This window comes from Eumetopias jubatus, unplaced genomic scaffold (genome assembly GCF_037043125.1).
Source record: "Eumetopias jubatus isolate StellerSeaLion01/CBP00866 unplaced genomic scaffold, mEumJub1_p1.0 scaffold_4, whole genome shotgun sequence".
Taxonomy (NCBI): domain Eukaryota; kingdom Metazoa; phylum Chordata; class Mammalia; order Carnivora; family Otariidae; genus Eumetopias; species Eumetopias jubatus.
Window position 1 is genome coordinate 107,936,711 of NW_028274810.1, and position 14,718 is coordinate 107,951,428.

At 62.5% G+C, this 14,718-nt stretch overlaps 1 protein-coding gene across 2 annotated transcripts; it reads left to right on the top strand.

The window, feature by feature from the left end:
* The first annotated feature begins 339 nt into the window (after nucleotides 1-339).
* CPSF1 (cleavage and polyadenylation specific factor 1) lies at nucleotides 340-14,676 on the top strand. Of its 2 annotated transcripts, none has more exons than XR_003607579.2 (37): nucleotides 340-642; nucleotides 6,840-6,867; nucleotides 6,960-7,102; nucleotides 7,189-7,269; nucleotides 7,356-7,507; nucleotides 7,587-7,733; nucleotides 7,846-7,985; nucleotides 8,057-8,167; nucleotides 8,240-8,333; nucleotides 8,422-8,509; nucleotides 8,587-8,709; nucleotides 8,805-8,856; nucleotides 8,962-9,056; nucleotides 9,122-9,196; nucleotides 9,321-9,401; nucleotides 9,474-9,563; nucleotides 9,753-9,863; nucleotides 9,946-10,087; nucleotides 10,169-10,347; nucleotides 10,425-10,561; nucleotides 10,649-10,823; nucleotides 10,899-11,105; nucleotides 11,185-11,274; nucleotides 11,365-11,508; nucleotides 11,579-11,731; nucleotides 12,417-12,533; nucleotides 12,613-12,703; nucleotides 12,774-12,858; nucleotides 12,928-13,069; nucleotides 13,155-13,307; nucleotides 13,379-13,555; nucleotides 13,633-13,699; nucleotides 13,781-13,828; nucleotides 13,901-14,056; nucleotides 14,129-14,258; nucleotides 14,357-14,464; nucleotides 14,545-14,676. XR_003607579.2 is itself a non-coding variant. In XM_028093552.2 (37 exons), the coding sequence occupies exons 1-37, from the start codon at nucleotides 499-501 to the stop codon at nucleotides 14,590-14,592; spliced, it is 4,335 nt and encodes a 1,444-aa protein (XP_027949353.1). In that variant the 5' UTR covers nucleotides 342-498; the 3' UTR covers nucleotides 14,593-14,676. The 2 variants fall into 2 exon arrangements, 1 of the variants encoding a protein (XP_027949353.1); XM_028093552.2 differs by having other exon boundaries at nucleotides 342-642; nucleotides 14,326-14,464.
* The last annotated feature ends 42 nt before the right edge of the window (nucleotides 14,677-14,718 follow it).

Sequence of the window (14,718 nt, forward strand, 5' to 3'; positions counted from 1 at the left end):
CCCCACCCCCACCCCCACCCCGGGCCGGCGGCCCCCAGCCCAGCCCAGGCCCGGAGGCCCTAAGCCCCGCACCCCCCGCCCCGCTCTCCACCCGCTGCCGGGTTCCCTAGGTACGGGGCGCTGGATTTCGACCGAGCTCGGGATTTCCGGGCTCTGGACGCAGAGCCTGGGAGCAGAGCCGCAAGGCCGCCCCGCCACCCCCTGCCACCAGGGGTCGCTGTCGCCTCTTCCCGCCGCCACCGCCCAGGCGGCGCCGCGCAGGCGCGGGCGCGGGCGCGGGCGCGGGCGCAGGCGCGGGCGCCGGGAACCCCGGCGCTCAGCTTCCGGGGCCGCCCGGGCCTTGTGCGCCGCCGTCCCGTTCCCGCGCGAGCCGGCTCCAACCGCCAGGTGGGCGGCGGGCGCGCGCACGGCCGGGCAGGGGGCGCCGAGCCGGGGTCGTGCGCGGCGGCCCCGCTCCTGCTGTGGCCCTGCGACCCCGCGCCGCGCGGGCTCGGCGCCATGTACGCCGTGTACAAGCAGGCGCATCCGCCCACCGGCCTGGAGTTCTCCATGTACTGCAACTTCTTCAACAACAGCGAGCGCAACCTCGTGGTGGCCGGCACCTCGCAGCTCTACGTGTACCGCCTCAACCGCGACGCCGAGGTAGGTGCGAGCCGGCCCCCGGGCCCCGGGCCTGTGCGCTCGCCTGGCTGCTCGCCCCGCGCCCGGAGCGTCCTCCGTGCTGGCGCGGCGGGCCGGCGCCGGTGTGTGCGGGGGGAGAGCGGCGGCGGGGAACGAGCCGCAGGAGCGCGAGGCGGAAAGTCGGCACCGACTGGGAACGCAGGGGCGCGCGGGCGGGTAGAGCGCAGCACGTGCCGCCGGGGCGGCGGAGGCGGGGCGGCGGAGGCGGGGCGGCGGAGGCGGAGGCGGGGCGGCGGCGCTCCCCGGTGGGCCCCTCCGCGCGGCCTCTCCGGGGCAGAGCAGCCGTCTGTCGGCGGAACGACGGTCCTGGCGAGCGGCAGCAGGCTGGCCCTCGGGCGGGCGCACCCCGACGGGAGGTCACTGGAGCGTGACGAGCCCGTCCCCAGCGGAGACACGGGGTGCTTTGGTTGCCGGGGGGTGACTGGTCCGGGAAGGCTTCTTGCGCGAGTTGGGCGAGCGAGGCTTCGCCAAGCCCCGGGACGGGCGCGGAGGCCGTCGGGGAAGAAGGGGCCGCCTGGGCGCCGGCCAGAAGCGGTTGAGGGCGGAGAGCGCCTGCGGCGGGGGAGGGGTCGCCACCGGGTTGGAGCGGGGGCTGGTGCCGCCGGCAGACGGGGTCAGAGGGGCGCCTACCTCGGGACACCTGTGTGTGGTTTTTTGCATTAACTGCGTGGACGGCTGTACGAATAACACGATAAGGAAAGCAAAACAGGAAAAGTGGGAGTGTTTCGGCGAGAGCTTTGTGACTGAATAGGTGTCGTTAAAAAAACGTTAGTTTAAGCTTTTGTGATAATGGCAGCTTTGAGGTCAGTATTTGGCTTTTGTCAAAATTTCAAAACTGAAGAAGAGGTCTTGCAAATACAAATGGGGGTTCCTGGCTGGTTCAGTTGGGAGAGCAGGAGACTCTTGATCTCGGGGTGTGAGTTTGCGCCCCACGTTGGGTGTGGAGATTACTTAAGATGAATGAATGAGTCAGTTTCCGTATCGTCCGAGAGCATCTTTGCCGTGTGCAGTAAACTGAGACGGTTTCTGGGTCCCGTCTTCCTGTAAGGTTCCTCCTTCTCTGATTCCAGTGAGCTTTAAGAGACAGACTGGAAGGGCGCCTGGGTGGCTCAGTTGGTTAAGCGACTGCTTTCGGCTCAGGTCATGATCCTGGAGTCCCGGGATCGAGTCCCGCATCGGGCTTCCTGCTCAGCGGGGAGTCTGCTTCTCCCTCTGACCCTCCCTCCTCTCATGTGCTCTCTCTCTCTCTCTCTCATTCTCTCTCTCAAATAAATAAATAAAATCTTAAAAAAAAAAAAAAAAAAGACAGACTGGAAGCTCACCGTCCGCAGTGAACACTGGCGTTCCCTCCCCCGTTTTCTCCACAGACGTGTGTGTTTGTGCAGAGGCCTCGTGAGTAGATGCTGGTGAGCATTGCGGGCAGAGACCTGCGCTTGCGGTGCCCCTGTTCCCCGGGGTGACAGACCAGACACAGCCAGTCGTGAAGTGCTGTGGAAACCAGCAGAGCGGACTGGGGGAGTGGAGAGCAGGAGTGGTGTTAAATTTGGCCTCCTTGCAAAGCTGAGTTTTGAGCAGGCAAGGACGAGGTGCTGGAGAGAGCCTTGTGGGTGTCAGGTGAAGGTTCCAGGCAGGTGAAGGTGTTAGGGCAGTCGGGGCTGGTGGTCAAGAGCCAGCCAAGAGGGGGCTGCCTGGGTGGCTCAGTCGGTGAAGCATCCAGACTCTTGATTTCCGCTCAGGTCATCATCTCGGGGTTGTGAGATGTAGCCCCACGTTGTCGGGCTCCGTGCTGGGTATGGAGTCTGCTTGGGATTCTCTCCCTCTGCCCCTCCCCAACACCCACTGTCTCTCTCTCCCTTTCTCTTTCAAAAAAGAAAAAAAGAAAGGATCAGCCAGCAGGCCCTGAGGAAGAGGGGAGTGAGGAGGGGCTCCTGGCTGGCTCAGTCCGAAGAGCATGCGACTCTTGATCTGGGGTCGTGGATTCAAGCCCCACATTGAACATAGAAATTACTTAAAAAAAAAAAAAAAAAAAAGGATGGAGGAGAGGACAGAAGGTCAGAGGGGTGACGAGGTGGGGGCCAGGTATCAGCCTGGCCACCTTTTAGGTGTGTAGGGATTGAGTGCTAACTCAGGTGAAGTTAAGGAGCCACCTGACCTATGTTTCACGAGGGTCAGTCACTCTGGCAGCTGTGTGGAAGAATCGGTAGGGAGGTGGGAGGGGGCCTGAAGGGAGCCCAGTCAGGAGCATCAGGCAGTGGAGGTGGTGGGAAGCAGTCAAGTTCAGGGTGGACAGGATGTGGGACGTGAAGGCACGAGGAGCCAAGGTTTTGCTGGGGCCCGGTTTGGGTCTGAGTACCAGGAGGGGTGGAGTTGCTGTGACCTGATATGGAGAAGGTGGAACAGGGAAATGGGAGTAGGGGCTCCTTTTTGGATATCATATTAGTTGTTGCTGCATGACAAGGTTTTTTTAGAAACTTTTTTTCTTAAAGATTCTTTTTTAAATTTTATTTGTTAGAGAGAGAGAATAAACGGGGTGGGGGCAGAGGGAGAGGGAGAAGCAGGGAGCCCGACATGGGGCTCGACCCCAGCACCCTGGGATCATGACCTGAGCCCAAAGCAGACGTGTGACCGACTGAGCCACCCAGGCGTGCGTCCCAAAACTTAGAGGCTTAAGCAATGGATATATCTCCCGGTTTCTGAGGCTCGGGAAGCCAGGAGTGGTTTAGTGGGGTGGCTCTGCACAGGCTCTCAGGAGGTTGCAGTTAGAGGTTGGCAGGGCTGCCATCCTCCGAAGGCTCAGTTGGGGTTGGAGTTTCTGCTTCTCACTCACACCACTGTTGGAAGGAGACTGAGTGAGAAAGAACAAGTCACCAAGAAGCCACAGTGTCTTCATAACCTGAGGTGGACGTGGCACACTGCCACCTAGTACAGCTCATCTGGACCAGCCCTGGCACAGTGTGAGCGGCCGCACCGGGCGTGAATTCTCAGAGGCCATCTTGGACTCCAGCCGCCACAGACTTAACCCAAGGTGCTGATTCCATGGCCCCCTGTGAGGTTGAGGGAAAGCTGGGGACACAGGAGTTGTGCTGAGGAGCAGGGTCTGGGCTGGAGCTGAAGTTGGGCTCTTTAGACTCTGAAGCTGGTTGGGATCACCCGGAAGGTGGCCGCCTGGGCCCTGGGGTGCCCCAGCGTTGAGACGTTGGGAAGAAGGGAAGAGGCCAAGAAGAGTTGTAGGAAGCATGGCCAGGGAGGCGGGAGGAGAGCCCAGGACCAGGGAAGGCAGCAAACTGGGGGCCTGATGCTGTGTCCCAGGCTGCCGAGCCTCAGGTGAGGCACGGGACCTGGAGGCCCTGGCGACTCTTGACTGGGGGGTGGGGACGGGGGCCCGCAGGGTTGAGAGCCCACCAGAGAAAGAGAATGAGTTAACGGTGAACATCTCCAGAAAGACTTGTGCAAAGGGAATCAAAGAGATGGAGCGGTAACCGGCGGGAAAACAGGATTCTTAAAGATGTGAGCACAGTAACAGCTGATCCACAACAGAGGCGGGGTGGGGGGGGTGCACCAGCACGGCCACAGCCCTCTCCCAGCCCACCGAAATCCAGGGGGCTTTGGACATCTTCAGAGAGTTGTAAGAATTCCAAACAGACTGCACGTGGCTGCCGAGCTGAAGTCAGATATTTGCTCTTCGGCTCATTGTAGGAAAGTTGGCCAACTCTCGAGTCAGAGGGGTGGGAGATGGAACTGATGGGGGGCAGCTGGAGGGTGTTCGGGGTCGGCCTGGTCCTGCTGGAACAGCAGCCTGGTGTTGCGGGTGCGTGCGTCTGTGAGTGTCGTGGGAGTTTGGACAGGGCACCCCATGGACTGAGGAGGTCCCTGGCCTGTGCTCTGGGAGGTCTGGGCTTCAGCTGGGTGGCTTCTCTCCATCCCTCTCCCCTCCACTCCCCACGTGGCTGGCTTGGTTTTCCTGGCAGCATGGTGGCCTCGAAGTAGTTGGGCTTCTTATGTGGCAGCTCTGGAGACGAAGGGGAAAGCTGCTGGTCCTCACAAGGCCGGGCTCTGGGCGCACGCCAGCGGTTCCCTCCATAGCTTGTCCAGAGCCGCCGCAAGGCCAGACCCAGGAGAGGGGTGACGGGCCCTGTCTTGAGGCTGTCTTGAATCTGCCCTGTGGAATCCCGTGCAGGTGGCTGCAGTAGTGAACAGCTCACCTCTGGTGACAGGGGTGGGGAAGGCAGAGAGCACGAAGCAGGTGGGGTTGTGTGGGGGGTGGGCAGTGTGCCTGGTGCCCCAGTCTCCTGGGTGAGGTGGGCAGTAAGGGCAGCTCAGTCAGAGGCGGGGTGTGCTGCTCTCCGCAGGGCAGAGAAGCTGTGTGTGGCCTGGGGCAGCTGGGCAGTGGGAGAGGCCCTGTGACCTTTGGGAGGAAAAATACATAGCACTTCATTGAAATTAATGGAAATCCCAAGTAAACGGAAAATGGGTCATGGTTACAGATGGAAAATCTCAATATCGTCGAGATGTCCACCGTCCTCAGGTCTTTCAAAGTCGCAGTGGGTTTCCCATTAGATCTAATAATCTGATTCTCAAATTTACATGGAAGAGCCCAAAATGAAGCTTATCCACAGTAACTTTAAGGACGCACAAGGTGGGACACTTGCTCTACAGGCCTATCAAGGATTTTTTGTGTGTACATGCATATTTTAAAGCTGTGTTATTAGGTGTATACGAGACAGATACAGAATAATGTTTTACTTTTGAACTGACATTTTTGTCATGAAATGTCCCCTTTTTTCTCCAGTACTTTTTGCCTTAAGATCTGGTTTCTTCAACATCAACGTAGTGACCTCAACTTTCTTCTTCTTTCTCTTTATTTATTTACTTATTTTTTAAAGATTTTATTTATTTGAGAGAGAGAGAGAATGAGAGAGAGCACATGAGAAGGGGGGAGGGTCAGAGGGAGAAGCAGGCTCCCCGCTGAGCAGGGAGCCTGATGCGGGACTCGATCCTGGGACTCCAGGATCATGACCTGAGCCGAAGGCAGTCGCTCAACCAACTGAGCCACCCAGGTGCCCTCTTTTTTTTTTTTAAAGATATTTATTTATTGATTTAACAGAGCACACAAGCAGGGGGAGCGGCAGAGGGAGAGGCAGACTCCCTGCCGAGCAGGCTCGATCCCAGGACCCTGGGACCATGACCTGAGCCAACCAGGTGCCCCTATCCTATGCTTTTTTTGTGTCTATCGAAACAGTATATTTTTCTCCTTAACCTCGATAATGTGGGTGTTCTTGTGTTAAACTAATTTTGCCTTCCTGGAATGACTCAGTTTGGTTGTGATGTAGTTCCCTTTCCACACGTCACCGGCTCCTTGGCAGATACTGCAAGGAGTCGTCGGCTTCGACTTTGTGTCCCACGTGCATGATCCGTGTCAAGGGGGCCTCCACCTCCTGAGGTGCCATCAGCCTGGGACCAGTGGGATTTTTGGTTTCATTTTGGTTTTCTTTGGTGTTTTTTAAGTTAGTCATCATTTCTGAAACATTTGGTAGAATTTTCCTGGTGAAGTCCTCTGGCTCTGGAGTTTCCATGGTTGTTGTGAAGTAGGCATGGGATGTATAAAATGCTCTTTCTGTAATGAGTTACTTACGTGGCTTCTCTCAAGCAGCTCTCTCCAGGATGTTTTCCCCGTAGCACAAGTGTATTGTTAAAAATGATCTTCTGTCTCATCATTAAAACTTTATGGAGCACCTGCGAGGCCCAGTCAGTTGAGTGTCCGACTCTTGATTTCGGCTCACGTCCTGATCGCAGGGTGGTGAGATTGAGCCCTCTGTTGGCTCTGGGCTCAGTGCAGAGTCCGCTTGAGGTTCTCTCTCCCTCCACCCCCCTGCGCCGCCCCCCGCCCGTGCGTGCTAGTGAGTGGACTGCTGGGGAAGCGGTGAGCGGGGGCTTTCTGAGAAGCCCTGTGGCCACGTGGGGGACCAGGGTACGAGCGTGTTTGTGTATGTTGGGTTGGGCTGTGCGCGGCTGTCTCCAGAAGTGCCTGGAAGCGTGGTCTGCGCCGGGGTGAGGGTTTGGGTGGGGTTGGCCCTGCGTGGTCTTTTCTCCTTGTCCCCCCATGAGGTGGGGCTGCCAGGTGTGTGGCTTTACTGCTCACCCTCCTCTTCTCCTCCCAGGCACCAACCAAAAATGACAGGAGCACAGGTACGTACAAGGGTGGCTGCCCTGGCCACAGGCCTGGGACTGTGGGGGCTGGGGTGTGGGCCCAGACCTGGACCCACTGGCCTGTCCCCCAGAGGGAAAGGCCCACCGGGAACACCGGGAGAAGCTGGAGCTGGTGGCGTCCTTCTCCTTCTTCGGCAACGTCATGTCTATGGCCAGTGTGCAGCTGGTGGGTGCCAAGCGGGACGCCCTGCTCCTGAGCTTTAAGGACGCCAAGGTTAGGCGATGAGCCGGGAGGTGGGAGTTGGTGGGAGGGCCTGCCAGGCTGTGGGTGGGCACCAGCTCTGACCTGCTGCCTTCCAGCTGTCGGTGGTGGAGTATGACCCGGGCACCCATGACCTGAAGACCCTGTCTCTGCACTACTTTGAGGAGCCCGAGCTGCGGGTAGGGCCAGGCCATACCCCCAGCCCCCCCTGCTCCCCTTGGGCCTCCCATCCCCAGGCCTGCCTAATGATGCCCTCTGCCCCCAGGATGGGTTTGTGCAGAATGTGCACACGCCGCGGGTGCGGGTGGACCCTGACGGACGCTGTGCAGCCATGCTCATCTACGGCACGCGCCTGGTGGTGCTGCCCTTCCGCAGGGAGAGCTTGGCCGAGGAGCACGAGGGGCTAATGGGGGAGGGGTGAGTACTGCAGCGGGGGAGGGGCTCTCTGAGCCGGTGTTCCCTGCTTCCTCTGCCCACTGAAGCCTGTTGCCCCCAGGCAGAGGTCCAGCTTCCTGCCCAGCTACATCATTGACGTGCGGGGCTTGGACGAGAAGCTGCTCAACATCGTGGACCTGCAGTTCCTGCATGGCTACTACGAGCCCACCCTGCTCATCCTCTTTGAGCCCAACCAGACCTGGCCGGGGTGAGGCCCTGGTGCCGTGGGCTGAAGCTGCCACGGCCTGGGCTGGGGCTCCGGGGGGCGGGGGAGGGACCAGGCCCCCCAGCCCTGGTTGACCTACCTGTCTGTCCCCCAGACGGGTGGCTGTGCGGCAGGACACCTGCTCCATCGTGGCCATTTCCCTGAACATCACACAGAAGGTCCACCCGGTCATCTGGTCCCTCACCAGCCTCCCCTTTGACTGCACCCAGGCCCTCGCGGTGCCCAAGCCCATAGGTGAGGGCCGTGGGGGTGGGGGGCGTAGTGCGAGGGTGCGGAGCCCCGCCCACCAGCCTGTCCCTCTCCAGGTGGGGTGGTGGTCTTCGCGGTCAACTCGCTGCTCTACCTGAACCAGAGCGTCCCTCCGTACGGTGTGGCTCTCAACGGCCTCACCACCGGCACCACTGCCTTTCCCCTTCGTGAGTGTGGGTAGGGGCAGGGCCGAGGGGCAGGGGTGGTGGGGGCCGTGGCCCTGACTGTGTCCTGCACAGGCACCCAGGAGGGCGTGAGGATCACCCTGGACTGCGCGCAGGCGGCGTTCATCTCCTACGACAAGATGGTCATCTCCCTCAAGGGCGGTGAGATGTGCGTCTCCCCGCCTTCGGTGAGCCCCATGCCCTCCCACCCTTGCCCCCCAGCCTCGCCCCCCAGCTCAGTGCTCCCCCTCCCACAGCTATGTGCTGACCCTCATCACTGATGGCATGCGCAGCGTCCGCGCCTTCCACTTCGACAAGGCCGCTGCCAGCGTCCTCACCACTAGCGTGAGTTGAAGGAGAGGGGTGGGGGCAGCGGCCCTGGGGGTGGGCCTGGCTGCACCCTCAGCACCCACTGTCTTCAGATGGTCACCATGGAGCCTGGGTACCTGTTCCTTGGCTCTCGCCTGGGCAACTCGCTCCTCCTCAAGTACACAGAGAAGCTGCAGGAGCCCCCAGCTAGTGCCGTCCGAGAGGCTGCCGACAAGGTGGGTGCCTGGGGCCTGTTGGGTCGTGAGCCCCTTGTGCGGGGGGCTGCCTCAGAGGGCTGCTCACTGCCCCCCGTCCCCCCCCCCCCCCCCAGGAAGAGCCTCCCTCGAAGAAGAAGCGAGTGGACTCCACAGTGGGCTGGTCAGGTGAGGACGGAGAACCAGGGCTGGAGGGGGCAGGCGGGGGCTGGTCGGATTAGACCTGGGGGCCAGGCAACCAGGGTGGGCTCGCGGGGCCTGTGTCTGCTGCAGGGGGCAAGTCTGTGCCGCAGGACGAGGTGGACGAGATTGAAGTATACGGCAGCGAGGCCCAGTCAGGCACACAGCTGGCCACTTACTCTTTTGAGGTGAGGTTGGGGCCCAGAGGGGGGGCCTCCCACCCTGGCTGGCCTGAGCACGGCTGTGTCTGCAGGTATGTGACAGCATCCTCAACATTGGACCCTGTGCCAACGCTGCCATGGGCGAGCCTGCCTTCCTCTCCGAAGAGGTGCCCTCGGGTGGAGAGATGGGGGGCAGGGGGCCGCGGGGGCCTGCCCTTCCTCTCAGACCTGTGCAGGGAGATGGGGGGCAGGGGGCCGCGGGGGCCTGCCCTTACTCTCAGACCCGTGCAGTTTCAGAACAGCCCCGAGCCAGACCTGGAGATCGTGGTGTGCTCCGGCTATGGGAAGAATGGGGCCCTGTCAGTGCTACAGGTACGTGGGGGTGGGGGAGGGGGTGCCTCCTGGTGGGACCTGGGTGGACGGACACCCCCATTGTCATTCCAGAAGAGCATCCGGCCCCAGGTGGTGACGACCTTTGAACTTCCCGGCTGCTACGACATGTGGACAGTCATTGCCCCTGTGCGAAAGGAGCAAGTAGGTGGAGCCTAGGCTGACCAGGAGGTCCCGAGTGGGGCAGGGGACCAGTGCTGCCCTCCATGTGGACTCAGCCTGAGCTTGGGGGTGGCCTGGAGGCGGTGGGGCCCAGGACAGGGCCCTGCCAGGCTGTTTGAGGCAGGCCCCCCCGGCCGGGTGGTGTGATCACTGCTCTTCCTGCCGTCACAGGAGGAGACGGCCAAGGGGGAGGGGGCAGAGCAGGAGCCCAGCGCCCTCGAGGCAGACGATGATGGACGAAGACACGGCTTCCTTATCCTGAGCCGGGAAGACTCCACCATGGTAAGGGGGTAGGGGTCTGGCAGCCTGGCGGGGTGGGGGTCCCCACCGTGGAGGGTGTGCCTCACTCTCCCATCACCTACAGATCCTGCAGACAGGGCAGGAGATCATGGAGCTGGACACCAGTGGCTTTGCCACACAGGGCCCCACGGTCTTTGCTGGCAACATTGGGGACAATCGCTACATCGTGCAGGTGTCGCCGCTCGGCATCCGCTTGTTGGAAGGAGGTGGGCTTGGGTGGGCGGGCAGGCGGCCAGGCAGGGGTGGTGGGTGCTGACCACCCGGTACTGACCATCCTGTGCCCACAGTGAACCAGCTACACTTCATCCCCGTGGACCTGGGCTCCCCCATCGTGCAGTGTGCCGTGGCTGACCCCTACGTGGTTATTATGAGCGCTGAGGGCCATGTCACCATGTTCCTGCTCAAGAGCGACTCGTATGGGGGCCGTCACCACCGCCTGGCGCTGCACAAGCCCCCGCTGCACCATGTAAGCACCCGGCCGTGCGCGCAGCCTGCTGACCCCCCCCCCCCCCCCCCGTGCTGAGCCCGTCCCTGTCCCTGTAGCAGTCCAAGGTGATCACACTGTGCGTGTACCGAGACGTCAGCGGCATGTTCACTACTGAGAGCCGCCTGGGCGGGGCCCGCGATGAGCTGGGGGGCCGCAGTGGCTCCGAGGCAGAGGGCCAGGGCTCGGAAACCAGGTACGTGGGGGCAGTCACGGCACAGGCTGGGGCCAGGGGGGCCTGTGGCAGGCCCCGTGTGACTTGTGTGCCGGCCCCGGCCTCTAGCCCCACCGTGGATGATGAAGAGGAGATGCTGTACGGGGACGCGGGCTCCCTCTTCAGCCCCAGCAAGGAGGAGGCCCGCAGGAATAGCCAGCCCCCTGCGGACCGGGACCCCACCCCGTTCCGGGCGGAGCCCACCCACTGGTGCCTGCTGGTGCGGGAAAACGGAACCATGGAGGTGCGTGGGACCCTGTGCCCGGTGCAGCTCCCTGTCCCCGGCTTCCTGTGGCCGCTAACCCCACTCCCCACACAGATATACCAGCTCCCCGACTGGCGGCTGGTGTTCCTGGTGAAGAACTTTCCCGTCGGGCAGAGGGTCCTGGTGGACAGCTCCTTCGGTCAGCCCACCACGCAGGGCGAGGCCCGAAAGGAGGAGGCCACGCGCCAGGGGGAGCTGCCCCTCGTCAAGGAGGTGCTGCTGGTGGCCCTGGGGAGCCGCCAGAGCAGGCCCTACCTGCTGGTGAGTGTGGGCCCTTTGTTCCCCGCGGCAGCCAGGCCGGGTGCCCCCACTTCCCTGGTGACCCTGCACTGCCCCCCAGGTGCACGTGGACCAGGAGCTGCTCATCTACGAGGCCTTCCCGCACGACTCCCAGCTCGGCCAGGGAAACCTCAAAGTCCGTTTCAAGAAGGTGCAGTGACGGCGCTGAGCTGGGCGTGGGGTGGATGTGGAACGGGGTTGGGGGCACGACCCGGCCCTCATGGCGCACCACCCCCTCCAGGTCCCTCACAACATCAACTTCCGTGAGAAGAAGCCGAAGCCGTCCAAGAAGAAAGTGGAAGGCGGAGGTGCTGAGGAGGGGGCTGGGGCCCGGGGCCGCGTGGCCCGGTTCCGGTACTTCGAGGACATCTATGGCTACTCAGGGGTAGGCAGGCGGCTCTCGGGGGGCCCGGGGTGGGGCAGATGGGGCCTCACCTCACAGTGCCTGCCCTCAGGTGTTCATCTGTGGCCCCTCGCCTCACTGGCTCTTGGTGACTGGCCGGGGGGCCCTGCGGCTGCACCCCATGGGCATCGACGGTCCCATTGACTCCTTTGCCCCGTTCCACAACGTCAACTGTCCCCGTGGTTTCCTGTATTTCAACAGACAGGTAGGGAGACTCCAAGGCTTATGGGCCCCGTGTTGCCCTGCCTGGGTCAGGAGGAGGTGCTGGGGACCCTGCGGGGTGTCCAGCAGGTGGACAAGGCCGAGGTCAAAGAGGTGAGAGACTGGGAAGGCTTGGAGGGCAGGGCAGGCGGGCGTGGCAGCTGCAGCCCCTGAGGGCGCCTGTTTGCGGGGGGCCAGTTCCAGTTCCAGTCACTGCTCTGCCCTTGAGGAGCTGTGTGACTCTGGGCCAGGTGCTCATTCTCTCTGAGCCCCGTTTCCTCATCTGTGACGTCAGTATGAGGACCCGTGAGGAGAATGTGGCAAGTGCTCTGTAGGTGCTGATGCTCTTGGGACTACGGGTGAAGGACAACAGCCAGGGCCCAGTGGGGGGGGGTCCCCTCATCTGTCTGCAGACTCTGGCCCGGCCGGGGTGTGGGTAACCTTTGGCCTGCAGCCTCCAGCTTCCTCTGGGCCCAGACCATGTCTGTGGCCAGCATGCCAGCCCTGGGGAAACCTGAGAGAAGGGACGGGAAGGCCGTGAAGCACGGCACAGCACGTCTCAGTCCCTCGCACACCTCGGTTCCGGTAGAGCTGAGGGCTGGCCTCGTGGAGCCCTCGGAAGCCCGGATTTGCCTGCCCTGCCCTCGGCGGATACCAGGTCTCACCGGCCCCTGTCCCCCACGCACCAGGGTGAGCTGAGGATCAGTGTCCTGCCTGCCTACTTGTCCTACGATGCCCCGTGGCCTGTCAGGAAGATCCCCCTGCGCTGCACTGCCCACTACGTGGCTTACCACGTGGAGTCCAAGGTCTGACCCCGTCCTCTTAGGGCCGGGGACCCTCTGGGCGTGGCCTCTCGCACGCCCGTGACGCGCTCCGCTCTCGCAGGTGTATGCAGTCGCCACCAGCACCAACATGCCGTGCACCCGCATCCCGCGCATGACCGGCGAGGAGAAGGAGTTCGAGACCATCGAGAGAGGTGCGTGATGCCCAGAGTGGGCCTTGCTGGCGAGGCTGCCCACCCTGACCGTCGGCCCGTGTCCTTGCAGACGACCGATACATCCACCCCCAGCAGGAGGCCTTCTCCATCCAGCTCATCTCCCCGGTCAGCTGGGAGGCCATCCCCAACGCCAGGTGAGGCTGGGGTCTGGCTGGGGACCGGCGGCCAGCCGGGAGGCGGCATCCTCACTCTGCCTCGTGCAGGATCGAGCTGGAGGAGTGGGAGCACGTGACCTGCATGAAGACCGTGTCGCTGCGCAGCGAGGAGACGGTGTCAGGCCTCAAGGGCTACGTGGCTGCTGGGACCTGCCTCATGCAGGGGGAGGAGGTCACGTGCCGAGGGCGGGTAAGGGGGTGGGCTGGTGGGGGTGGGCAGTGCCTGGCAGCCCCGGCCCCTTCCCTGCACATCACCCACCCTCCTTCCCCGGCAGATCCTCATCATGGATGTGATCGAGGTGGTGCCTGAGCCTGGCCAGCCCCTGACCAAGAACAAGTTCAAAGTCCTGTATGAGAAGGAGCAGAAGGGGCCTGTGACCGCTCTGTGCCACTGCAATGGCCACCTGGTGTCCGCCATTGGTCAGAAGGTGAGCCCTCCCGCTCACCCCGGGGCCTGCCGCTGCCTGCCCGTTGTCACCCACTGCTGCTGTCCCCCTAGATCTTCCTGTGGAGCCTGCGGGCGAGCGAGCTGACGGGCATGGCCTTCATCGACACCCAGCTCTACATCCACCAGATGATCAGCGTCAAGAACTTCATTCTGGCGGCCGACGTCATGAAGAGCATCTCGCTGCTGCGCTACCAGGAGGAGAGCAAGACCCTGAGCCTCGTGTCCCGGGTACCCGTGCGGCCTAGGCCCTGTGCTGGGTGGGTGCTGGCCCCGGGCTGACCTTGACGTCCGTCCCCCGTCCCCAGGATGCCAAGCCCCTGGAAGTGTACAGCGTGGACTTCATGGTGGACAACGCCCAGCTGGGCTTCCTGGGTGAGCGCAGGGCCTGGGGGGGGGTCTTGGGGCTCAGAGACTTCGGGGGTGGCCGGGCTAACCCGGGGCTCTGCTCCCCAGTGTCCGACCGTGACCGCAACCTCATGGTGTACATGTACCTGCCAGAAGGTGAGTATTCCCTCTTCCCCTCTGCGGGGGCTGGCGCTGGGCAGGCAATGACCTGAGCTCCCTCTGGCCTAGCCAAAGAGAGCTTCGGGGGCATGCGCCTGCTCCGGCGGGCAGACTTCCACGTGGGTGCCCACGTGAACACATTCTGGAGGACGCCGTGCCGCGGCGCTGCGGAGGGACCGAGCAAAAAGTCGGTGGTGTGGGAAAACAAGCACATCACCTGGTTTGGTGAGTCCCGGGCCGGACGGGCAGGCGTGTGGGGCGGGGCGGTCAGCCTCACTCACCCGGTGCCTCCTGCAGCCACACTGGACGGTGGCATCGGGCTCCTGCTGCCCATGCAGGAGAAGACGTACCGGCGGCTGCTGATGCTGCAGAATGCGCTGACCACCATGCTGCCCCACCACGCCGGCCTCAACCCCAGGGCCTTCCGGTGAGTGTGCGTCCCCCGCCCCCCACCCGTGTTCCCGTCGCCCTATACAGCCTGCATGTCTCCCCAGAATGCTGCATGTGGACCGGCGCATCCTGCAGAATGCCGTGCGGAACGTTCTGGATGGGGAGCTGCTCAACCGTTACTTGTACCTGAGCACTATGGAGCGTGGCGAACTGGCCAAGAAGATCGGCACCACTCCTGACATTGTGAGCCCCCGGCCTGCCCCGCGTGGCCCACCCCTCCCCACCTGGCCCTCCCCCCACTCACCAGCCCCATCTCCCTGCAGATCCTGGACGACCTGTTGGAGACTGACCGTGTCACCGCCCACTTCTAGGGTCCCGGATGCCACCACCACCCCTGTGCACTGTCCCCACCCCTTTTTGTACAAAACACAAGGAAAAGATGTTTGATTTGAGAAGAGCTTGTGGTCATTGTCAGGCCTCCTGGCTGGGCTGTGGTC